Here is a 27,419-nt window from a genome sequence, read left to right as displayed (position 1 = left end):
GTGATCCACGGACTACAGATAAGCAAGCATTAGACCAATCCCTTGCAGATTCCTCAAAATAGCTGCCACAAAATAATTAAGTAACAGAAAGATCATAGGATAATAAGGTTCAACAGCTTCTCCAAAGAAAATTAATTTCTTGGTAATTAAAAGTGTTCTGAACACATATGTCTTATTTACTATTTAATTAAGAAGTCAGCAACATAAGCTTGCAGTGTCTTAGAGAATAAGTCACAGGACAGCTTTCATGACAGTCAGGTATAACAAACCAACCAGGCAGGAAGAACAGAATGACTTATCATATGACTTCAAGTTTCAGAGGAGGTATCAAAATATGTATTTAAGGGTGAAAAACTCTTAGAATGAGCATTGTAGCACATTGAATGAGATCATAAAAAGAAAAAATGCTGGGAAATGCTTGTGGGGCAGCTAACCTGAACACACTGCTGTTTAGGGTTCTCCATGCATGACAACCATGAAAGAAAACATGAAATGGATTGTCTATATACTGCCCAGTCTGAGAGCGCATGCAGGAATCGATGTTATTTGGTAAGTATGTAGTTGTTTATCCGTGCCACCTACTGAAATGAAGCAATGAACAATCTGAAGGGAAAGGAAATGGCAAGATCATTTGCCTCAAAAATGTAGCTCCTTAGATTCCTAGAATTATGCCACATGGTTTGTCTTTTAACCTGTTGGATGTTTCAGCATCTCTTCTTTAAATCTTACTTTGGGGGAGAGGGGAAGTATGCAAAAAGGGATAGGGATTTGCTTCTACTTTTGATATAGCAAAGTCATCCAACTACAGATACTTTCAGAGAACCTGAGCTTAAATCCAAGAACCACCAATTCTGTTTATAAGAAGTACACCTCACCTTCTTTTAATGCAAAACAAACCTACTCTTTCTCTTATTGGGTCACTAAGTTTTTAAAAGAACAAACATCTGTTTAAAGCAGTTCTTATATTCTCGATTTATTCTTGTTATTTATAGTTCAAAAACATGAGAACTACTCACCTCGGTTGACAACGTTCACACAGATATATGTCAGGAATATGTTGCCTGTCAATCCCCATGCAGTCAATGTGCTGCCAAACACTTTGGAAAAAAAACCAGTTATTTTAAGTACAATTTTAAAAACTGTGGGTGTATAGCTTTTTATTTTTTAAATCATGATCTTGACTTAAGAGTGAATGCTCCCTAAAACTGCTTATCAATCACTATCTTCACCACAACTTCTCCAGCTCACTGATTTTGTGTACCACTGATCACTGTAATTCCAGTCTTGTGGCTGTCTCTTGATGTCTGCTTCTTTAGGCTTATTTTCCCTTTTAGAAATTTTCCTCCAACTCGAGGAAAATACATTTTCTGAAAACACAAAAATGGTTAAGTTGCACAAGAGAGTGCAAGAGTGAAAATAACCAGCCTCAGCAAACTAACACGCATCACAGCACTGCTTATGCTCTGCACAAGCAGTAAGTATCCTTTACCAAAAAGGATTCTAAAATTCCTTGCTTCCAGGATTCCTTACTTTAAAAGAATATTCCTAAAGTGCTTTTGCATCTGAAGCCTCTAAAGCCACAGGGGTCAAGTCAACTTACAATCAAGTTAACCAGGCCACATACACTTGTTCAGTCAAGCAAGATCTGCAAGATCCAGCCGAGGTGCGGACACTGCATGACTGATAGCATTGTTGTGAAACATAGGAATAGCTTTAACTGCTTTCCACAGCGAAAAAGAGAGGCTGCCTGCTAGATTGAAGAGTAACCTAGGATACTAGCTTATACTCATCTCCACATTGCTATAAAAAAAATGGGATATGGAAATCATTGCTGTCCTTTCCACTTGCAAAATTTTCCACAGTTTTCCCAATCCCTCAGAAAACTGCCTCTTTACAGGGACATACACTGCTTAACCTGTGACTGTCTGCACCTCCACTACTAGAAGGACATATAAGTACATCTCAAAGTAAGAGAAAACTTTGATCAGAAACAAGGACCATCAAAAATTCAAACCAAGCCTGCAATTAAAGCAGCCAGAAAAATGAAGCTCAAATTTGTTTTAATTAGCTGTTACGATTTTAAAAATATACAGCATCTTGGCAAATTTGGCAGCATCACTTTGTTCATTAAACATATTGAACGTGATTATATAGACTAATTAATAATGGATAATTCGAGAAATTTTTGTTTTCTCCTGCTAAGTTTCTCAGTTAAGCATCACTAGCCTGAATTTTCCAATGTTCTATATTTAGTAGCACCTACTTGCTTTAGTACAATCAAGTAGGAACTTAAGCATTAACATGAAAGCTCAAACATTTAACTTCAGCTTCCCAAATTAGTACTCAGCAAGTAATTTTAAGAAATTTAAGAATTTAATAGACTATTAGGTCTCTTGCAGATTAAAGAGTTCTTATATCAGAAACACCATGGGCACAGAATCTAGTATTTGAGAAGTTTGTCTTTTATGTGCCAGGTTTTGCCACATATTTAACTTCCTGCAAGTTATTTGGTTTACATATACACAGTTTATAAAACAACTGAACCAAGTTGGTACTGCTTGGTACATTCAGATCAAGAATCAATCTCTACATTCTTATTCCATTATAGTAACAAACTACTTGAAAAAAAGAACAAAACAAACTAAAGAGACGCTTTTTAGAGGAGGAAAGAGGTATACTTACAGCAGCAATAAATAAAAGCGTAAAAACCACTGATACAAGTAGTCAAAACTGTAATAAAGTGTACAATACTCTCTGGCCTTAATCAACTATCTATTAGCTGAACAACCTTACAACACTGTTCTGATGAAGGAAGTTTCTTCTGTCTTATGAATCAGTAAAATTAGAAAACCATTCAGTTGCACTTACTTTGTCAGTGCAGCTTGAAGTTCTAAGTCATTTTTATCTTTTTGATTCATTTAATACTAATTACCTGCATTTGTCACAACAGATCATATATCCATCATCATGTGTAAAGCCACAAATGCATCTGGTAATATCAGTTCCATAGCTTCCATCCTCTGATGTACTGATGGTAGTGGCACTGGAGGTTTCATCAAAGTTGGGAGTGGTAAATATGCCTACTTCATTCTTGCTGATAAGCACTGACGGAGGAGGAGAAGCTGGAGGTGTTGGAGGAGGCCGAGCACCATAGTTATGGTCCTAGATTTTTATTTGAAAGATAAATTATAGCTCTTAAATGTTCATATATTCAGATGGTTACTTAAGCCAAAATATTAAAAATAAATTATGGGAACTGCATTTTTCTAACCACAGTTTAAACTGTTATTTCTGCATTATTCTTCCTCATTTTGTTTTCCGCCTTGCCAATTACATTTGTCGCAAAATTAAATGCATTATTTTCTGTATCTGGTTTTTTATCACCATTTTACTAAATTTATCAAACATCAAATAAAATATAAAATTCTAATCGCAAACCAGTAGTTATTCTAGTGAAGAACAGCAAATTTCACACAATCTATTTTATATACAATACTTAATGTGAAACTTACTGCATAGGGCAAACCAATGTAACTGTGTGAATGAGAGCTGCTGGTGTACAACTGGTGCGGATAACTGTTCGATTTTTCAACTACCACAGGGCTAGCTTCTACAGATTCTGGTCTGAAAAGCAAAAGATAGAAGAAAAACAGATATGGAATTACATATATTTGTCTCACAATGGCTAAGTAATTACCTGCTGTTCCAGTTAAAAAAAAAAAAAAAAAAAGAACAGAACAATCCAAACAATTGAGGGGAGGAGTTGGATTGTTTTGTTTTCTCCCTCTCATCTCCAAATCTCTTTTCTATCATCTGAAAAGAAGCTCTTGGAGTGGCATAGAACTCTAGCTTTTCTAGAGTTACAAAATGTTCTTCAGAAGAATTAAAACTGTAAATGCTGAATCTTTTCAGATATTCTGCCAATCTAGAAGTACTTCAGAAAAGCAAAGATTATGCAGTTTGTCAGAGTTACTAAAATGCCTGTATTTATATAGGTATAGCAAAAACCTGCAGAAAAGACCTGAGTTTAATTATGAGGAAAAAAAAAAATACAACAAGAAGCAATCTCAGAGCTGCAAATCTTGGTCCATACAGTCACTTCACTACCTCCAATCCTGTTTGATTCTGCAATGACACCTAGTGGCAGTATCAGGGCAACACCCTTCATCTATAGGAACCAGTACCCACAGCAGTGGTATACTGTGACTGTTTCTGCAAACAGCAATCATGAATAGGCAAATTATCTTTAAAAGAACACTTTATTGTTCTGGGGAGTTTAAAATGTATCAAAGAAAGAAGAAAAATTTGCAAGATAAGTTTTACAGTGAAACTTTAACAGACAAACTTTAGTTATATTCATTTGGGCATGCAAGCATACACACTCATGACTTGAGATGTTCATCTGGTCAGTAACTTGCAGCTTTTTCACTGCACTGTATGATCCAATCACATTAGGACAAATTTCAAATGAACCCAGTTACCTAAAGAAGTTTTTTTACACCAAGAGGCATAGCACGATATAAATATCTAACGAATTAAAGTGGCTTCTGCCTCAGATCACGCACTCCTAGCTCTCCATTATTTTAGTTTTATTATGTATCAACTATTTCCTAACACAAGTACATAAATAACATACTTATTCCTTGAAGTGCTGTTTTAAATAATTTTTAAAGTTGGTCTTTCTGAATCCTAACCTGGAATAGAAATAACTATGCTTTTAGACACAGACCCGCATTAAATATGAATGCTTTTCTGCTGTAAGTGGTATTAGTTTGATTTAAAAGGACATCAAGAAGTTCCTGCTAACATAAAAATATGCTATTGTTTATCATTATTAGCTTAATCAAAAAACATACAGTATTTTCATATCTACTATGAAGGATCCTATTAACATCTGTAGTAGTGCATTTCTCATTATCTTTTTTCTATATGTTGTTCCTGTACAACAAAATTGCTTAAAAAAAACACTAAGTAAAAATGCTGTTGTGTGAAGACTTCTCTAAAGTGCAAAGAACAAATATCTTTTTGAAAACACTAACGTCTAGCAGTCATCAGCTGCATTAAGAAAGAGAGAGAGGGCACGCACGCGCAACCAAGAGTGCAGATCACATGAAGTACTACCAACTTAGAAACAGAACTCACATACACTGCCTAAGACAAAAACTGCCTCTGAGGACAACTGCCCTTAGTTATTTCACAGGTCCAGTAAAATCTTCATATATTTGATCATACCAGAGTAAGCTGAACATCCTTGCTTAAAAATAATTTTATTCAGAGTTTCTAATAAACTTCTAAGGGGAGCTGAAAATTTCACAGAAACACAGAATAGTTTATGTGAAAAGGAACCTCTGGAGATCACCTGGTTCAACTCCTCTGCTCAAGCAGGGTCAGCTAGAGCAGGTTGCCCAGGACCATGTCACATACTGAGCATCTCTAAGGATGGAGATTTGCTAGCTTCAGCAACACTAAAGACCCCTACCCACAAACAGCCCTCTCCCCCAAAACAAAACATCTCAGACACAAGAGCTGGAAAAACTGTGCCTTTCCAACAGATTTGCCTACATTTATATACTAATACCTTAGTAATCACATTCTGTTAATTTGATTCAGTCAGTTCTTCTGACAAGGAACTAGAAATTGATTATCCACCCATCATGGCTCAGACAGAGGGAGAAGAGAACTTTTAATTCCAAAGTCTTTGTCACTGTATTGTTTCTACTGTAGTTCTTCAATGCTTATTGAAGAGAAAGAAACCAGTAGCATGGTTACCCTTATCTACTACACACTTGATGCTCAATTTAGATCCGTTTTTTTCAGTGTACAAACAATACTCAGTTTTCAGAGCAGAAAAGTGTACTGATATAGGAGGCAGGGAATTAATGTACACTCTCTTTTCCAGCAACGTCACGATTAGTGGAAGATTTTCCTCCATTTTTAGGTAACAAAAAAAAAAAAAAAAAAAAAACAAAAAAAAAAAACACACACACACAATTTAAGTATCAGCTATTTCAATGCGGGAGAATTCAATGATAGACACCAGAACAGAAACACATGCCCTAAAAAGAGAGTTTATACATCATAAACCAACAAAAATTAAAAGAGACTCTACATCCCTTGCAATAGATGAAGCAAGACAATATATTACACTCCTTAAATCTACTTCTACATAGACTAGCAATTTATAAATCATTTAGGATATGTTGACCATGTTATTTGCTAAAATGTCATATATATTGATCTGTCAAGTGTTAAGGTTAGCAAATTCAAAGTTGTGCTAAATACTGCAAAGTAACAGCACCATAGAAGCACTGCAAAAAATACTTTCTCATATCATGGGTTGCAGTGATTTAAGAATATTTTTGCAACCTGAAAACAGGAATACAGAAATTTGTATATGAATTCATATTCTCATACAAGTAACAGCAGCAAGATGCCTACATTTTAAAAGCCTCTCAAAAAAAAATTTCACTCTCCAGACAAAACAACTCATGTTCTGGGTCACTTCCTGATGTTCAAGTTTACAGGAAGAGTGCACACTGAAGTGTTCTGCGTATTGCCAGCAGATGGCAATAGTGAAAGAAACAAAGTAAGGAAAACACATGAACTCAGTCAAGTTCACAAAAATCTCAGTTCCTACCAGTTTTTATTTCACCTATGTTAAAGGAATCTGCTATAAATCATTCTAAGCAATATAGTTAAAAACTCTCCTTAAGAAGTCTTCTTCTAGTTCCTTTTATATACGTTGCTGTGTTTCTGAATGACTAATGATTATAAAAGAAACAGAACCGTGTTTTGACTAACATGTAAAATATAACCAGTCTTTAGAAGTTGGGGCCATCAACTAGCTCTACATAACAGTAGATATTTAAAAGGAAAAGAAACTTTCACTAAAATTAAGATTTTCAAGAGCTGATGAGCACCGATGTTTTAGGCTGTGAAAGTTCAATTATTCTTTTTACAAGTATTTACTTACAACGTTTTTACACAATGTTATAGCCGTAACCTACAGATGCAGCACTTCGTAAAAGCATTTGTCAAAATTCCAAATGAAACCTCTTGTTTCTGTGTCTCAAATTTCTTTGTTCTTTTTTTTTTTTTTTTAATTAGAGAAAATATTTCTGCAATATATCATTCTGATAGGTATAGGAAAGTAGGTTTTGTCTATTTCTTTTTAAGATAACAACAGAAAACAAGTTATTTTGTATATATGATCATACTGCTCTGGCTATCAGGCTGCAATTTGTCTGTATAATATTGCATGTATAGTGAGTTTCATTGAAATATACACAGGATAATTTTTCTGTTTTCTGTTTAAACAAGTACGGCACAATGAAGATGAACTGTTGGAAAGCTTACTTCGGTACAAGAAACTAAAGAGATTATTTCACTGTATTTGTAAGAAAATTCCAACCTTAAAAAAATTATTATCCACATAGCTATTTGCTACAATAATTATTAAATATACATGAAGTTGTATGTAACAAGGTAAAATATTCATCTTTTTAATGGGCTTATACTTCAATTTAAAGTATAAGGCAAAAATATGCTTAGTGGTAAGAGTTTTTCAGGGCTCCTCCTCCTACAGGTTTGCCATTCCCCCCCTTCTGTGTTTGCACATGCTTTAGCAACCCATAAAGCAATACCAGACCTGCCAGTCATACTCCTGAAATTCCAATTCCTCCCACTTGGGGGGATGGGGTGGGGAAATGTTAACAAATAATCTATATTCACTACCAACAATCTATATCCACTCTCCAAAAGAAAAAAAGTTCTTTTTAAAAAAAGAATTATTTGAACAGAAGTAATAGCAGACAAAAGTTTTCCAAGGAATTCTTAATAAGCTTTAATTTTCTTCTCCTCTTTTAAAGATAGCGCTTCTTGTGTAACCTCTGATCTGTCAGCATGCTAAAGACTGCTTTTAATTATGAATTTTGGAATTGAAAGCAATGTTTAAAAAACCTTGTTAAAATTTTTTTACAACTGTATGAGCAGGTAGGCTAAGGACACAGTTTTGTCAAACTTCCTTATGTAACGACATAGTTTTTGAATCAGACTAAGCCAATCATGAAACTACACCTTGTTCAGCATAAATATAGTGGAAAACACTAATGAATAAGTGTTAATAGACAACAACTAAAGCCAAGCAATCCCTAACTGGGCCTCTATGCCACAGTATCAAGCAAGTAACACTGTGAACTGTATCTTGTTTATACTGACAACTGTGTTTATTTATTCAAATTTCAGCATGGGTTGCTGTGTCTGCAAGAAATGTTGGCAACCTGGGAAATTATGATCTTCTCTAAACATAAGAGATCTCCACATAAAAATATAATAGAAAGAGTTGCAAATAGTTCTCAAATTTCTTCAAGAATTTTCTACACTAAGGAAATCAGTGTTCAATATGAAGGATCAACAAAGCAACTTGAGGCATTAAAGTGCTGAGGTTCCATGATGAGAATTCTTGATTTTCTAAAGTAGCTCAAAATCACCTTGAAGAATAAAGTAACTTCACATACAACTGAAAACACAGGAGAAACATTCATTTAGAAAGCTGTTTAATATTTTTTCTTGCCACATAGTCTGTAAAGAATATATTTCAAATTTGACAAGAGAGACATACTTAGAAGAAGCAATAGTGCTAAATTAGCACAGACTTTCAAGCAAGCATACTAGTATTAAAGACTGCATAGAAGCTGTAAGTTCATATTGGTTATTCCATGCACCCATTATTTACTCTTAATCAAGGGCCACTTTGTGAAGTTTATTTTGTTGTAAGAGACTCTCAAGCATCAAAAACAGCATGTAAAACAAATCAAATCCATTGTTTCAATAACCAAAACAGGCATACCTGTCCTTGTAGCAACCAAACATAGGGAAAGCCTTTACCATTACCAGAGGAAGACTGTGTAGGCAGAAAAGGGGAAAGAGAAGCAACATATCTGAAGTGGTTTAAAAAAAAAAAAAAAAAAAAAAAAAAAAAACTTCTCCAAAACAAATTTAATATAAACAAAGAATCTAATCATTTTTCCAAGTGAACTGCAGATTTTCTACGAGCATGTAAAGTACACGTATTTCGCTGCATCTTACATTCACTGCATCTTACAGAAACTCAATCTTTAATACTAAATATCTTGTGACACCTATCTTTGCCCTCCTCCCCAAAAAGCCACACGTCAGATCTTCTAATGCAAAAGGAACTGAGAAAATAGAAAAAAGAAAAATTGCTACTGCTTCTAGATTATAAAAAGCCCAACTGGATCATGAGCCTTTGCAAACCCATAAAAATCATAACAGCTTGGTCTCTTAACTCTTCGAAGTAGTAAAGTTACCAAAAATTCTATTTCTTCTCTCAAGAGTTGACAGCCAGATGAATGCTGCACACATGGAAAGGTATTTATTTTGATAGGTAAAATTTCCACTCTTCAAAGGTACTTTGAGATCAACACCACCTAAACTCTGGCCCATCAACACTGCAGAATCAGATACTAGCATTAAAAAAAAAAAAAAAACCCACAGAAATTCACCATATTTATTTCATTTCATTTAAAGGCAGAGATTCTCAAACCCAGATTTTCTTTGCCTCTTTGTAATCATGGCTACCCACTTTTGTTGTACTGAGTGAAATGAATAATTACCAGATAGATGCTTTTCTACAAATAGTTCAATATAAAAAACTTCATGAAGACACTGTATTAGATAATTAAACTAGGCCTTTGACTTTGAAAAAATACACATATCCTTGTTTAATTCATCATGGCTTTCTTGCAGTTTACCAGTCCAAAAGAATTTATCTTCCTAATGCAGGAAATCAAAAAACTAAGGAAACAAAAATGGTAAAACATTTTAGCAAACTAAGCAGTATTTGTCTTTTTCAGTTTAATGAATAAGAAAAATATGTATCTGTGGAACAGTTCAGCTTTTCAACTTTACCCTCCCCCAAAAATGAAGAAACTGGCTTTTAAGAATAGTTAATAAAAAGTTGTTAAAAAGTCAACATAACTAAGCAGATTAAGTTCTGTCCAAATGTATTCAAACAATCATCAGTAAGAAAAACAAAATGATACAAAACAAAAACCAAAACACTCACAAATTGTGCTCACATACTTACTCTGAGCCTGCAGCCATTTCCAAACAAGAAGTTTCAGCTGTGTCAACCCCCAATGGGATCACTATGCTCATGACGTTCGTTTCTGATAAATTCGATTACTACGGAGTCCTATGCATTGGTATCCAAAACACTGGGGCATGCCAGCCACAGTGCTCATTGCAAACATCTAAGTGCATCCACAAACCCTGTTAATAAGCAAAGAACAGAAGACAGTCAGATATTTTTTAAACAAACTATTCTATGGAGCATTTTTTCAAATAAACCTTTATTATATATCACTTACAGTAGTTAGAGCTTTTAGACAAGCAAAAAGAAAACTAACAAACAACTTTTAAAGAAAATTTAACATTTCAAATACACTTATTTTAAGAGCATGACGATAACCTTAAAGCCTTTAAAAAAAACCCACTACCAACAATATTCAATAATGCTTATCTGTTCCTCAGGTTTTACTACAGAGTTAGTCAAGTTACTGAAAAAACAGCTGGAAGGCTTAAATGCTACAACAAATTTTGCAAACAGTTGCAAAAAAGAAAAAAAAATCCTCCATTCATTTTACTCACCTACATTTGTTTGAACTACTAGATTACTCAAAAAAAGTGAAAAACTGAACGGAAGTGGCAGAAAAATCTCCTCCAGTATATGAAAACTTATAAAATTAAGCTAAATATTTTTAAAATGTTAATAGCTTCAGTAGCAGTACCTCAGTATTGACTATAATTAATAAAAAAGTTTTAAGTCATGTCTTAGCATATTTTCCACTGCATACAGGCAGCACCACCAAGGTTCTGAGTTTAGAGATTAAGTGTATTTTTGTACTTTTCAGTTGAGTTCCAGCCACCAAATACAGCTTTCTATAAATCAGATTTTAAGAAATGATTCATTCATTGTTTTGCAACCTAAGTGTTATGTAACTGATCAGTATATCCTCTTTAACTAAGAAAGAACACCAAATTTAACATGTATTTTTAGTCACATATTAAAGTGAAATAACTACAGTCCTTCAAGGAGCACCTTCTACACATACAAGATGCATGGGAACTAGTGACAGAACAGATCTGAAAAATAGCCTGAAGTCTTTTAGAAACATCGTATGTATTCTAGTGACACTACATTAAAAATTGTTCTAAATCAACGTTTTCCCTCCTGCTCATTTATATCAGTAATAAAAGAGGAAAAAATTCATTTGTCATATTCAGTAAGGTGAGCAACATTCACTCTATTGCAGACATCATGAATTCCAAGTGTATTTGCTTACTGCTGTTTTCTCAGATCCCAGTTGCTGTAACTTTCAATAGGAGTCTGATGATAAAATTTTTGAAGTACTTTCAAAGAGCATTATTTGCTTTTGTTTTGCGTGTTTAAAAGTAACTTGAAATGTCCATAGTACAAAGAAGCATCACAGAAGAAACAATGTTACAACTTCCACTCAGAATTAAAAAAAAAAAAAAAAAAAAAAAAGATTCATATGATGCTAAACAACACTAGCAATCTATTAAAGTGAGACTGAAATCGAAGATATTACGCTCACCAAGGGAAAATAGTTCTGGTCATTTTTAACAGTAATTTCTCAAAAAAAAATGAAAAGAAGCAGAAGTAGTTTTTAGCTGCAGTGCAGAGATGCAATCTGTTTTCACTCACAGAAATTAACAAAATAATCCCATCTGTGTGGCAGCTATTGCTAGTCTCCTCCCCTTGGTGAGCAGAGTAGAAGACAGGAGTGGAGAGGCAAACAGAATTAGCACCTCATCTGTCTTCATTCACAGATTAGTAAATTAAAGCAGTTTATTGTACTCCAATACAGACCAGGGTTTTCCCCCCCTCAGTAGCTAATTAATTGAAGCAAAATGCCCTCATCTTCTCTACTTCCACTGAAGAATCGCAAGGTCCTTCCAAAATACAAAATTGCTAGCACTTAGCAATGCTTCTTCCATGAAGCATATATAATAGTAACTTAATAAATGCATTTCTTCCATCCAACAAAGTGGAGGTGCAGTTCACAAATATATGCTTCGAGACCAGGATATTTTAACATACTGTCACTCATCCTTGCCAAATCTACTACACCTAGAACAAACTACTAAGTAGAGAGTGCCTGGTAGAGAGGCACCTATGGTAACAATTTTTCAGAGAAGCTTCCTGGCCTTAAATCTAAATTCATTCCTTTTACTGACAAAGTCATTATCTCCAGGATGATGAACTCATCAAGTGTTCAGTAATGAGATAAAACTCAAGAAAGTTAAATGAAGTCTAGAAGTTAGTACCAAACATCTCAGCATGCTCTGAAGCATCTAAACATTCAAGACCTCATTCTTCCTCTGGACAGCAGAAGCTGTGTTGTGGAGCTATTACATGCATCACCAAATATACTGAACTGGAAAGCATTCGGGTCAACTATCAGTTTGGATTTCTTGCCATACTCATTTAAAACCCCTGAGCATTTTCTTATCAAATACCACAAGTGTCAAACTGTATCACTAGCTATGCAACAGAATTCACAAATAAAACATAGGATTTTCACAGAGAAACCTGCTAAACTTAAATTAGGTATAAAACATTCTCCAGAAACAGGCATTAAAACAAACACACACAAACCACACCCGATCCTCACACAGCAAGTGTTCATCCTGCTGCCATATACTTTATTTACAGGCTAGAACTTTGAACAGATGCATGTATGATTTAGAAAAAGTTTCATTCTCCCTTTAGTTTCTTTCTTCAGAAAGAGTCAAAAAAACTATACTAAGTACTGTACAATAACTGAGAAGAAATCATCAGCTAAATCAACTATCTCACATTAAGAAAATCGGATTGATCCTTTGTCAACTGCAGGTTCAACTACACCAACATCTAGCACAATAGGGATTTTTGTTTCACACTGATATTACATCATCCCCAAAACAGGTTTTGGTATGTTACAAAGCAGGTCTAGAAGGCATACTGGACAACGGTTTGCGATGGAGATCACCACTTACAGCTGTTCCTCACACTCAACACTGTTGTCTTTGCTTAAAGAAAAAAAATCAAAAGAAACTCTGAAAACTTCTGACCAACAAGAAATTAACATAGTCAAAAAAACGCCCCCAAGAGGCAGATGACAGCAAAAAAACAGCAAGACAGCTGCCTCATGCACTACAATATCAATCAAGTTACATAAAGCAACTGAAGTTACCCAATCACATATTCAAGCAACCTTCATGTGAACAAAGAGAGCTATATGGAGTAATGAAATAGAGATATATACACAGTTACAAAATCTGAGAAGCAAGTTAAAAAAAAAAATCAAGCCAAAAAGTTATTTGAATAAAGCAGGAAAAGGAAAAAGCAGTTTTTTTAAAGCTATGTATAGATAGAAAATTCACTGGTACTGCATGGCCTGATTAACGTTGATTTCTGACCAAAAAAATACAGCATTGCTTATAGAGGGAAAAACAAAACAAAATAAAATCACTTTTTACCCTCAGTTTTTTTTACAAGCTTATTTACATGCAACTCTAAGTGTTGGTCAGAATTCACTCTAAAATTCTAATAGACCTATCCACATTAAACAAAAATCAGAGAACTGATGCAGCTAAACATCATTATAACTGAAATTGTTTCACCTAAAAGGAAGCAGAACACGACTGTAATGCTCCCTCCTTATTTTTCACTATCTTAAAGTTTCCTCAGTGTGCACACACACACACAAAACTGAATGCAGAACCCTCCAATTCTTTCCCTTTGACCTGTGGTAACTACAGAAGAACAGGGCAGTAAGTTAACTTGCAATACCTACCTAACAAGTTAATTCAAACAAGCAGAACACATTTATGAGTAGTAACTCACAAGGAATTTGGGGCGGGGGGGGGGGGGGGGGAGGTGCAAGAGGGGAAGGGGAAAGGAAAGAGGAAGCCAAATAAATTCATTATATGACAGCCTACTAACAAAAATGGGAGCATACAGGCCACACGCTGATATAAAACACTATGACAAAAATCACTATGATGCCAGATTTGGAACGCGGGTATTTTGTATCATATCAGAACCAGAAGCATTGTCATGACACTGTAATACTCTCAATATTCTTCGTTAGATTCTATTTAGAGTACAAAAAACAGAAAGGTTAAGAACAGAAAGTAACTATCACTGAGGAATTTTCTTCCTTACCCATCTTCAAGTGGTTACTTATCCTTTCAAGCTTGAAAGTTTAGATGATTCATGAAATATTATCTGGTATCACACTACAATACTTTCCAATTTCTCCAAGTATCCATCTATTTCAAGCCATTACTCTTTCAGAACGCTCGCTCATAATGCATCAGCCACAGCTTTCTACACAGCTATTTTCATAGCTGCATTTCATTAAAATAATTGATGGGGCAAAGGGAAGTGGAAAGAAAGGAGAAGGGTGCTAGAGAAGCTTTTTACAATCCAAATAAGTTACATGCAACTTACTGTTTTAAAAAAGTTTTACTGAAGGGCTGTATAAATTTAAAAGTTAGAATGCCTGCACTCGTTTGTCCAGTTATTTCAGGGTCATATACTTAAAAAGGCACTATACACAATATACTGGTCCAAAGTTCATAGATTAGTTCTTTATTAGGTAAGCAGCACACATACTAGTTCTTTATTAGTTAAGTAGCACATATACTGTACCTGAATCTCTACATCAGAATGCTGCCAACTTTGTTAGAAGGACTCTCTATTCTTTCAGTGGTACGACTCTGTAAGCACTGGAAGAATTTTGGTAATTTCTTAGTTAATCTAGGTTCATCTGATTTTCTCCATTATCACCCTATCAGTAAAGCTTTTCTTTATATGACAAAGCCTTCTGCATTTGACAAACTTTTGCTTTTATTTAATTGGAATTTAAAAGATTATCTTGCCCTAGCAATATGGTTTTCAACTTACAAAGCAAGCAACTTTTGTTCAGCCTGCTTAAAACTTCTACCTTATGTAAGATCAACCTCTCACAAGAAATATCACACTTTAGCATTCAGCCACAAGCTGCTTTACATCTTCTATGGCAGTTCCTTCTCTTTCTAAAGAATATGTATGACTTTGTGGACTTAACATTCACATCAAGTCTAAAATATCAGAAGCTTCACCCCTACTTATGATTTACTTCACTCATGGTTCCAGCACTATCCTTTTTAAGTAATCAGTGCTTCAGTGCTTCAATAGAAGTTAGAGCACAATACATCCTAAATTACTTTCCTTTGTACAAAGAACATCATTTATGCATTAAATGATGGAAAATAAGTTACACGTTATCCCTGAGGTATTCCACTTGCACAACATTATTCTGTAGTCTAACGAAGACCACATGTTTCTTTCCCGCCACGTCCTTTTTAAGATTGTGTGACAGTAAAGGGGGGGAGGAAGTAAATTTTCACTGGTACTTAGAGGAAAACAAACAAACAAACAAAGGGTCTCACTCCTGAATCAGAAGGTAAATGGGTAATAATCTGAAATTACATAAATATTGTTGGATCTTGTCCTACACGGTACAAAAAAAATCCAACCAAAATCCGTTTGCTATGATCAGATGTTTGCTGAAGGGAACTCCTTCAGGCCTACTTTTTCAGCATGTCTTCTCCCCCTGCTCCCTCAAATCTTCTGCTCGTTTCCTGTATGACTATCAAAAGCTCTACAGAATAGTCTCAGGAAAAAGCAGATGATAGATCACCAAGGTAGAGCATGTTTGTGAAATAAGAACTTGAAATTAAGCCAAACTGCCTAGACTCTAGTAAGGTTTCATAATCCCAGCTATCAATCATCTTCCAAGTGTCAGAGTCCAGACAAATTCTTCCATGACATTTTTCATGTATGTTTCTTCTTGTTCTTTGGAGTTTTCTGGAAGCAGTTTGAAAAAAAATTGTTTTTGATAAGGGAGAGAGAACATGAAACAGTACAAAAGGAAGCCTGCTAGAATCTATGTTGTATGCCTCAGAACACTAAAGCTGTCATTAGGGTGCATGGATTTAAGATATTTCATAAAAGCCACAAAGACAGGAGGTGATGGCAGCATAAATGGTAACTTTCTAAATGATAAAAAGCACTAATGAGAAACTAATTTACCAAGACAGTCTCACATATTTATGACAGCAAAAAGTTAACCTCCCCCCACTGTTCATATCTAACACTGTAACAAAAAAAAAAAAAGAAATCTATTTTTATCATTCTACTTAGCGTATCTGATGGTTTTTTACATAGTCAATGCCATTGTTCCTCATCTTTTCTTCCCCAAAAATCTATTTCCATATACTGTTGCCAGGTGACAGATACTAAAGAGGAAAGCATTCAAAAAGTTAGAAATAATAAAAAACCCTATAAAGTTTAGTAATTGAATTCAAAGGAAGGTGCAGCAAAACTTATTTTCCAATTCACAATTCATACGTCACCAATGTCCCTTTAAAATGCAATCAGATATTTCTCAATTCAATATCTAACATTTTTCCACTTACAAGCACTTAGTAGTTTGCTTAAATCAGTTCAAGTTTCTCACATCACTAGGACTACAAGAGTATCAGGTATTTTCTTCCATTTTTCTTAGGCTGTTTGGATGACTTAGATATACACTTTAAACTTAAGAGAGAGCTCTACTTTTCCAGCAATTGTCTCTATCAGTCATCATCTGTCAAAGCATCACACTTATGACATGAAAGAGATGTATGTTTTTAGAGGTTTCAAAAACTCAAGAGATTTCATCATAGGATGCTTCTGCAGTTTTAAAATAAGAGAAAATCATTAGGGCCTGTCTAAATGCAGAGGAAGAACTTAAGGGGAGAAAAACCTAATCATAATTCTGGTTGATTATTTCAGGAGAGAAATAATTGATTAGATTTTACATGAAAGCATGCAACTTTGCCTCTAAGTCCTAGTGACTAATGTCACTGTATAAAGATTAATATACTAAATTACCATCTGCATCCATTCTGCATCTTCACAAAGTCTTTATATTAGCAAAAACAAACCAGAATCTTCTAAACTGTCTACATATTCCAATTGTCTTTCCTTAAGGTAAAGCAATATATCTTTAAGTATACATTACAAAACCTGTAAAGTGAAAGCGAGAATTTATCCATATTTAGTAAACAGAGTGAATATTTAAAATTTGAAAATAGTCCTAAAAAACTAAAGAGAGAGTTTCTATTTTCCAACTTACTGAGAAACATGCTGTTCCCCCAATATTTAAGGAGAACTTACTTCCTCCAAGTACAGGAGAGGTACAAACAGAAGAGGTTCTAAACTCTCTAAACTAAAAGTACTGGCAAACCTGTTGCTTTATCCACTTTAACTACAGGTAGAATATTAAAACAATTTCCTGGAGTAGTATTTAAATATCAGAACACATGCAGTGCAAACATTAAGATTCTTTTTTTAAGGAATGTGTTCAAGTCTGAAGGAGTTAAATCAAAGTGTTCTGGAACAAACAAGCAAACTGCTGAGATAACATTTATTTAAGATCTGCACAGACAACATTCAACTTCTGTATGGGCCAAGGAAGAGGAGGAAGGGTAGAAAAGAATCATCAAATTTACAAATAAAATGATTCAAAGGTAAAAGATACAAAAATTACACACACATCCCTCCCCGGTCTGTGCCAAACAAGACATGTCAGCTCAACTACCATACGATGTTACTATTCAAGTCAATTTGAATACAAAAGCAGAGTAACTGTTCACACAGCACTGAGCCCAAACCAAAACTCCAATTTCTATTTGCTCCCAGCAGTAAATTTGTGTTACTATGGGCTCAGGTTGGCTCCACAGTCACAGGATCACTAACTGCAGCTTCCATTCTCAGTGGGGTCTTGCAAGCACGATACAGAGACTTCCAGCACTCCTGCTTTCAGACCCCAACAAACTCCTACTGTTCTTGGTGTTACTTGTTTGTGCAGGTCATCTCAGGTAACAGAGAGATGATCAAAAGTTGTTATTCTGTTTCATTTTCTTAGACCACCAGGAAAAAGAGCCTGCATGGTGTTTCCCTGCCTTCCTTCTCCCCTCAAAAATACTTTCTTCATATAAGGAGAGGTAGAGAAAAAGATTCTAAAGGGTTGATACACAACATAACATACAGGAAGGTAATTATGCGTATGTCTTTAAAGACAGATTAAAGCAGGGCTACTGCATACACTGCAAAAAAGGAAAAAGAATTTAGAGGATAAACAAACAAGGAAAGTTTCCTGTGCATAAATTGCCTTAATAAAGCATGCAACCTAAAGATTCTTCTTCCTGTCCAACATTACATCACACATACGCACATTTTGCAATCATTAGCAAAAGCAATCCCTGTCATGCCTTACTTCAAATCTACAAACCAAAAACATTAAATCTGTGGTCTTAAGAATCACCTCTCCCATGAAGAAATCCACAAGAACTGACCTAAGAAAAGCTGATTTATGTATACACTAGCACAATCTACATAGGAGAACTTTCTAAGTAAATATGGACTTATCAATAAAATGTGTCAGAGTCCACAAATCCAGTGTTGAAACCACTGTCCTGAACCATCATGGAGCCAAACTGAGTTTTCATTCTTAGCGTTCCTACCTACAAACTTTTTTTTTTTTTTTTTAAATAAATAAAAAAAATGGGGCAGGAGAAGGGGGAAGGGAGAAAACCAAAAAAACAACAAAAACTTTATTAAAGCAACTGCAGGTTTTGCTAAACTTCAGCTTTCTAGTCATGTTCTGAGCACTCAAGTTGTCCCTATACTACAGTTGCATTATTTGGAAAACACCAGTGAGATAAATTGACATTCTAATGTAATACTCTATATATTTACATCACTATTTGAATACTATCTAAATGTGTGCACATTTATGTGTCAAAGTAATCAGAATATTTATTATCAGTTGTGTGTAAGGAGGTAACATATCTCTGATCAGACCTAGAAGCAGAATACATGAGTAAATATGAATAAATGACCAATCTTATCCACAAGGAAATTCTTTTTCTGTTTTCCCCAACACTCTTCACCATAGTAGAGATTTTAAGAGACCAGGAGGAATATCCAATTCCTAAATGTTATGATACTTCAGTTGCAGCATAAAGCATGCAGGCTTAGAAACTACTAGGAGTCTAAATTCAGACCTCTCCTGGTTGCTTGCTGCTCTCTATGGTAACCTAGCAGACTAATTAGCAATCAAGTTTGCGCTGACATAAAAAGAAGATAAAAATAAGAATATAGAATAGGCACACTCAAATTCCATATACAAATTAGGACCCACTAACTCCTCTACATCACATAGAAGAAAATTTGTTCCACAAGAAGTCTTATTTCCTACAAATTCGTAGCTTCTGCCCAAGCATTCACTGACTCTGTTCTCTACATCCCTCTCACAGCAACATTCTCTCCCCACCTTCCTTGCCACAGTATTAACAGGTCTTGGCCTCACACACAACACTCCCAATTCCCTCCTATGCCCTTCACAATCACCTACATTATCTTCAGTAGTCCAGTCGACCTCAGCTCCTTCTCCACATGCCCTGCCAACCAGCCAAAAAGTATCAACTATGGCTGTTACAGAGCTACACCAATGCCAGCTGCTCACACAGAGAACAGTTACCGGCTAAGATCACCATGCTGCTTCTTCCTGCCTCTCCCAAGACATTACTAACAGTTGTGCTTTTTCACTTCCTCACAGATTTTCATTAAACTTGAACAGAGATCTTAAGGATACTAATTTCCTAACTACTGAATTTTGTTTTAAAGTTACTAGTTGAACTGTGACAGGACAAGACGCAATGGGCAGAAATTGAAGCACAGGAAGTTCTGCCTGACCGTGAGGGGGAATTTCTTCCCTGTGAGAGTGACGGAGCCCTGGCACAGGTTGCCCAGGGAGGTTATGGAGTCTCCTTCTCTGGAGATCTTCAAGGCCTGCCTGAGTGTGATCCTGTCTAACATGCTCTAGGTGACCCTGCTGAGCAGAGAGGTTGGACTAGATGATCTCCAGAGGTCCCTTCCAACCTTACCGATTCTATGAAACAGTGATCACTAGCCCAATTTAAGAAACAAGGCTACAACAGTCAAACAACTGCAGGATTACCCTCCTCTTCCTACTTTCCACTTAATCCACTCCCAATACAGAGACAGAAGTAGTAAGCTGAAGAAGAGTTGATTAGCATTCTTACAATAATTCTGCCCTATTAAATAGGGAACTCTACGTGCAACATGACTTCCGTCACGTTTGGTAAGACGGTCACACTTTGTGAACTGGCACACCAAGTTTGAGATCCACAACAAGGAAGAAGAAATCCACCCCCTCCACTGTATTCAAGATTTATACGCTAAAAGTAGTGATAGTTTCCATTATCAAGCTATACAGTCTTCAGTACACCCTGCTCATTGTGCACATTGCACCAACTCTACTTAGAGGAAAGAAAGCTGTCTGTAACAGTATGAACCTGGCATCAGTTAATCAACTAACAAGATTCTGCCATACAGGAGAACTAGTTTCTACCAGCCATAGGCTCCCTCCCTCTCCATCTGGTCCAAGACGGCTCTTCTTGTGTACTCTTGAAGTAGTGATGGAAAGTCATCTCCCCCCCTTAGATATTTACGCCAGGCCATTAAACATAGGAAAGATTTCCCCTTACCTCTTCTCTCTCTTCACTCCTTTCCTTCTCTCAGTGGAAGTGAGACAAAATATGGGACTAGGAAGAGAAAAAGAGTAAGTGGTAGAGGGGAAATAAAAGGTAAACACAGCTACAGAATGAGTTAGAATTAGTTTATTGCAGAGAGAAATACAAAAAATTTGGTGCTTTCTGACTTTAGTTTTGATATTCACAGAAACCAACAACAACAACAAAAAAAGCAGAAACTAACTGCCACTCTCTTGACGCCATTAGCTAGGATCACTAATAACCTAAAAAGTAGGGGGAAGAAATTTCTGCCATGCTTCTTAAAAATAAACCACACACAGATCAAAGACCTATCAATACCACTATTAACAAAATTATATAAGGTGAGAATCAGGGAATCGTAAAATACAAGAGCACAGTACAGGAAGGAGCATGAGAGAAAACAAAAGATGACATTTTGATGGGAATATTGCCATATGATTTGTAAAATTTAAGATTCTACTTGTTAATACTATCTGATATCAATGTGTTACATCACTGTCAAGATGTAAAATTGCTTTAAATAGAAACTCAACTGTTAAGAAAAAACTAATTAACTAACTAGTTGCCTGGCAAATAGATTTTGCTTTTAAGTCATTCTTCTCATCAGTTGTTTCACTTTATCTAATGTGAGGTGGCAAATGCCTGTAAGTTTAATCAAGTTATTTTGTGTACATGACTTGCTCAATATTCTCTAAGAGAATCTTATTTACACCTGTTTCCATAACATTTATATTTTGAAGCGTTTTTTAGGAATAATAAGCACTTCTACAAGTATATAAACTCAACATCCCATAAGAATGCATAGTAAGTTGTGTCTACAACTGAAAGAGCTGAGTAAATTTTTTTATTAAATTTAACAATTTAATGGTGATTCAGTCGCTGAAAGGTCCCGATTTTAAAATCTGGTATTCTTTTAAAGGAGGAAGTGACCCTTTTCTAGGAAATAAGCAGTTACAAATACACACATTTAATAGTTATGTGTTTCAATAAACCAAATGTTTCACTGCTTTTTTGAGATCAAGTAAAACAATAAGGGACTTATCTATGCTGCATAATGAGACATAGAAGACTACTGTAATTACGAGATATCTACCACACAAGTAGTAAATTGTTTAGATTAACTCAAAGTTCGATCTTCTGGATAAAATAATTTCTATTTTGATATGCTGTTACTTAGGTAGTTTCCAAAAAATATAGTTCCCCTGTCTTATCAGTGGCATTTGGCTTGCATGAATAGCACAACAGTGCTTCCACTTTTACTCTTGCAAGTTCGTAGACATTCGCTTAATTGTTAAACTTGTGTGCTTGAATCTAAACACAGGAAAGGAGAAAGCTGCAATCTTTCAAATTGAAATCTTCACTCTTTCCAGTTGTTAGATGATGTCTTTTACCCTCAATTCAAAAACCTGGTAACATTCCAGTGTTCTTTACTAAGATTTTGGGGATGGATGAGAGGGTAAGAGAGGAGAAGGGAGCGGATGGAGGGGACTGTGTTATGTTTAATGACAGCACAGTCACAGGACATATATTTAAAAACAAAAGATATTTCATATTTCCTACTTTCAATGTAAATGTATTTATTTTTGGATGAAAGTTGCAACTGAAAATAGACTTAACCTCATAACCAATAAGGTAATTATTATTTTTTAATTAAAGTTCTTAAACTTTCATTTGGTGTGTGAAGGTATGGTTTTAGAACTGGGAAAGAAACATGAAGAAAATATGTTTATTTTAAACATATTTTCTTCATGTTTCTTTCCCAGTTCTAAAACCATACCTTCACACACCAAATGAAGGTGTGATCTCTGTACCCTCCCCAAAACACTTTAAATGAGGTGCTGTAATTCTCAGGCCTTCACCTTCAGTTTAAGTAGTACATACTAAAAACATTTCTCACTGAAAAAGTTTCTTTAAACCAACAGTTAAGATGGGATTAACTGTCTAGACTTTGAATATCAGCTGTCTTGTGATACAGTCTTAGACACAGTCCTGTTATAACCATACAAATCAGGAGTTAGATGATTTTGTCTCCTCTAGGCAAAATAAGAGCATCACACACTGCGAAAGATGAGTATTTCTAAAAATAGTCAGATTTAAATTTTGTCAATATTTGGAAGATTTAAAGAGTAATATTCTGAGCTCCTCAGGTTTAAAGATGCAAAGTTATCATTCTGTATATAAATTTAAGTGTAGACAATACATAAAATGATGAAAATAGTATTCTATTTGTGAAAGACATGAATAAACAACAATGCACAACAGATTATAGCTCCTATGTTTTAAGTTGCAATATAAATATATAAGCATCATTAAAACCTACTCATATCTTTTCCTTGAACTTGAAGGCAATTTATTATTTGGATAACAATGTAAAAGTGACTGATAATGTACATTCTATGAGGGCACAAATAAAGACACAAAACATTACTATGCATGAGGAAAAGGGAAGAAAAGAAAAAAAAAAGCAAAAAAAAGAGGCTTTCCTAAAGCTGAACTTGTGCTTTGACATTTTAATATTTGCATCTTTTGAAAATACTTAGAAGTAAATTTTAAAACTACAATCTTAAATACTACTTTGGCATTCACATATCAAGCCTAATTTGCAAAACTTCTGGTCTCTTACAAGGCTTTTAAGTTTTACAACAGTGCATCTCAATCTGAACAGCATATGAAGTCTCACGTGAAAGGAAGATAGCTCTTTCAATAAAACATACAAAACATTAACAGAAGTTTTACTTGCACAGGATGTCGCTTTTGTGCTACTTCAACCTATTCTTCACTTGTGCTTCTGAAACACACAACTTTAGTAGGCACCGTGATTTAGCACAGTTCTTACTAAATATTTTAATTTAAAAAATAAACAAAAGTAGCTGTCAGACATGTTAAAGAAATACTTCACACAAAATTATCTTCAAAGGTTTACAGATAACCTCAGTTATTAAGATGTAACAAGCTGCAGAGCTTAAGTTATCTCCACTTTCATTTACGAATCTTTTATGTTGATCTGCTGTTAAAGGAAAGAAAAATAATCTCAGTACCTACTAACAAGTATATGAAACCCTGACAATCTTTATTTAAGTAAACTTGTTTGTTATGCCTCAAAAGTAACAATAGTTTAGTCTTTGAAAGTGATTATAGCAGCATTTTTTGCAAAATGAAGGTCATGAGCAGAATTATGGATCCTGAAAGAGATTAGCTTAGCTTCTGTGGGTAAGATTTTTGGTTAGTAAGAACAAGAACACAAAAGTACGCGAACATTCATGTAATTAGAAACATTCATGTTACACTATTCAATAGCTTAATACCATAAACATTCTTTTGAATGCTCTGTAATATATAAAAATATATAAAAATCCTTTTTTTTCCCCTCCTTAATACATATTCTACAGATGCTGAAACAAGTTAGGCAGCTCTACACAAAAAATTAAGTTTCATTTTCAGCAATGAGGCAAAACTATTATTTGTATGATTGAAATATTTAAAAACAATACCTGTTTCAAAAACATAGACCAACAAAATTTGCTTTTGAGAGATTCACAAATACACATTTGTATCTGTGACAGATGAATAAAACAGCTTAGACTCTCTCCAGAAGTCTGAATTGGCTTTTAAGAAAGTTATTTTACATCTTTAGTGATCTAGCCCTCATTCCATTTTGCCAGAATGTTTCATGGCAACAGTAAAATATTTTAATTAAGCCTTCATTTACACTAGTCTATTAAGAACAATGGCACAATTCTAAAATTACTTACACTACTACTTAACTAAGTCCCACAAATAGGCATACCAAAGTTCCTATTACTACAGATGTAATATTAAGACTCTGTTTAAATCATACTGAGAACAGGCCTAGAGATATGCTAAAACCTTCAATCTGACACCAAGTTCTGTATTTCCGTCGCTTTCCAACAGAATATTAACTCAGTTGTAGGTACCGAAACTGAACTACAGATATAAAGTAATACAACCCCTAACAGTAGTCCAAATCTTGGTAGTTTTCCTTACAGTTGGCGGGGGGGTAGGAGGGGAAGCTAGTATTATTTTTCCTCTGAAGTTTCCCAGATGGCCAAAAAAATTCCCCAAATGCATTCAGCTATGACAGTTAAGCAGATTTTTCCAGCAGATCTGAACAGCTAAAGATACATAAATGTTTTTAGGACTAAAGTCCAGATTATTATAATATTTAGAAAATGGCATTTGTAACAATGTTTGTAAAATGGAAATATTTTTTTAAAAAAGAAATTGCGATTTCAAGCCTTATCTCTTCTAAGTAGTTTTGTGAGTAGGTTGTTGGAGGAGGGCTGGTTTGGGGAAAAGATTATTTCATCTTCATGAACAGACCCTACTGCAACAATTGAGACCAAAGTAGTTCAGTGTTTTAAAAAAATAAGGCTAGTATTTCCTTAGTAATATTGTCTCCTTAAAACAGATCTGTGATCTATTTTACAAATGGAGAAACTGAGTCACAAAGGATAATTTGACTCACTCAAACTCATACAGGAAATCTCTGGAAGATCTCCCAATTCCCAAAAGGGTCGTAGTGCATAAAATTTGCAACCTATGAGGCAGAAAATTTTAGTATGCACATCAATTTCCTGTTTTTGAGAACACTTTCGGTAAGTGTACAAAATTGTTTCTTTTGAGCTTAATCTTTAATCAGAAGCCTGCCTGAGAACATGACTGAGGCCATGGAGGCAGATATTAACAGGGGCCATATAGCCCTCGAAGTTGTAATGGTAAAAAACTCATTCACCAGAACAGGCGCTTTAAAGCTAGAGGTGGAAGGAAATGCAAAAAGGTTTCTAAAACTGCCCGTATGTCCACCCTTTAGAAACTCATTTATCTGCTTTTAAATAAATAGACTGTAAGACATGGCTTATTCAAAAGTGAAATTCCTATAAGGAAGGTATGATGGGAGCATGCATTACTGGACCATTAATGCATCACTTGGTGGTTGAAATCACTCAGCCTTTGGCCTCAAAACACATGAAATGCATGCATTAACTACACTCATCTCTAAAAGTCTTACTATCTTGTTGTTCAACTTCAGGTATACCTTAAACCACACATCAATACTTTCAAACACATGAAAGATCTAAATTAAAGTTCTCCGGGAATTGAAGACAGATTTGCCATTTCAGTACTTCACTTTTGATTGTTTAAATCCAGAAGGTTCCAAAGCTATACTAGAACAGAAATTTATACCTCATTAAACCAAGGATGAGATTAAAGACAGGCTTAAAAAAAAAAAGGAAAAAGAAAACAAACAAAAAAAAAGAGACAGTGAGACAGAGAGGGAAGGGGAAAGAAAAAAAATATTTCTTTTCTTTTTTTGTTTAAACATACAGTTTATAGTGTTTGCAGCTTCTGTCAGAGCACACTACACCAACTATCAAATAATAAATCCTTGTGACCTCCCTACCCCCACCCAAACATATTTATAGTGGTGATACTAAAAGGTTCATATTTCATTTAGGAAGAGAATTATAGATGAGGAATTACACTTTTACTCAGTATTTGTGTTACCACATATATAGTTTATATTGTGATATACAACATTAACTCAAGAAAAAAGTCTAATATCAGGATTATATTGTGGCAGAAGAAATTCTTTACCTTAATATTAAGTAACAGGTTATAATCTTGCCTGAATTATTTCCTTAAGTATTAAGTTCTTCTACTATTCCCAAACTATGAATATATGGAATTACTACGTGATATCCAGCAAAGGTATTTCCTGGAAGACGAACATGACATTCACAAAAGAGATTCCACAAAGAATTTAGTTGGCTGTTTTATGATCTTAATCCTCTCCTTACTTTGATAAATATTACTACTTTTATATTAATAATAGGATGGACTTGCATAAAGAAGAACCTACTTATCACAAACACAGGTTTTCCAAATTAATAAACTGACATACATATCACCTTACAGAAACCTATACACACCCCTCAAAGAAGCTGCTCGAGTCTGTTGCCTCTTTCCACCCCCCCTTTTCCCCGACGAGAGTGGTCTCGTTCACTTGCCTTTCACACACATAACCAATAAAATTAATCAGCTGGAACACAGCATTTTTAAATCGCAGTAAAGTCAAGAGATGTTTTGTATGTTATTTGAAGGGAAGAGTCTTTTCATTTAAACATAATAAGACTGTAATATGCTGCAGACAAACGCACTGCATGGGGTGTGGAAGACCCGAGCTGATTAGATTACCACAACATCAGCCTGAGGCCGCCATTTTTAGAATCTCTAAAGGACAAAAGAGGGAAATTAAAAAATTTGCTCCACATTTTTTAAAAAGTAACTTTAGAAGTATGGTGTTTAAAACCAAATAACTGTGTATTATAAGTACAGCCAGAGATATATCTTTTTTTTCTCTGATCTGAGCCCTGAATAACAAAAATGTTTCATTATTAATTCCTCTAAAATAACGTAAATAAACAGACTAAAACATTAAATCCAGATGAAGTACTAAAGTTCTGCCTTTAATAAAATGAAATATACTACATGTTAGAGACCTCAGTGCTTTTAGCCACCGCATATTCCCTAATGGCTGTGTATGGGGGAATACAGGACCTTTATAATCAAGCTATATTATGTTTCTCTACCCTATTTAGTACTACACAGTGAACCGTTTGTTTCTCCTTCCCTATGTCTGCTGCAATAGGGTCTGCTCCACATTTTTTTTTTTTTTA

General features: G+C 34.8%; 1 protein-coding gene across 6 annotated transcripts in view; it reads right to left on the bottom strand.

The window, feature by feature from the left end:
* KMT2E (lysine methyltransferase 2E (inactive)) overlaps positions 1 to 27,419 on the bottom strand; it is a 69,490-nt gene that overhangs the window by 39,340 nt on the left and 2,731 nt on the right. For 5 of the 6 annotated variants that reach the window (XM_062581950.1, XM_062581935.1, XM_062581926.1 and 2 more), the window contains exons 2-6: positions 20,695 to 20,751; positions 10,109 to 10,293; positions 3,513 to 3,624; positions 2,933 to 3,162; positions 1,017 to 1,097 (exon numbers count right to left, since the gene is read on the bottom strand). In XM_062581950.1, coding sequence (XP_062437934.1) covers positions 1,017 to 1,097; positions 2,933 to 3,162; positions 3,513 to 3,624; positions 10,109 to 10,179 — 494 coding nt within the window. In that variant the 5' untranslated portion in view covers positions 10,180 to 10,293; positions 20,695 to 20,751. The remainder of the gene's footprint in view (positions 1 to 1,016; positions 1,098 to 2,932; positions 3,163 to 3,512; positions 3,625 to 10,108; positions 10,294 to 20,694; positions 20,752 to 27,419) is intronic. The other variant, XM_062581920.1, reaches the window with a different exon arrangement.

This window comes from Rhea pennata, chromosome 1, assembly GCF_028389875.1.
Source record: "Rhea pennata isolate bPtePen1 chromosome 1, bPtePen1.pri, whole genome shotgun sequence".
Taxonomy (NCBI): domain Eukaryota; kingdom Metazoa; phylum Chordata; class Aves; order Rheiformes; family Rheidae; genus Rhea; species Rhea pennata.
Note: the sequence above shows the minus strand (reverse complement) of the source record. Positions and strands in the feature narration are given on the sequence as shown.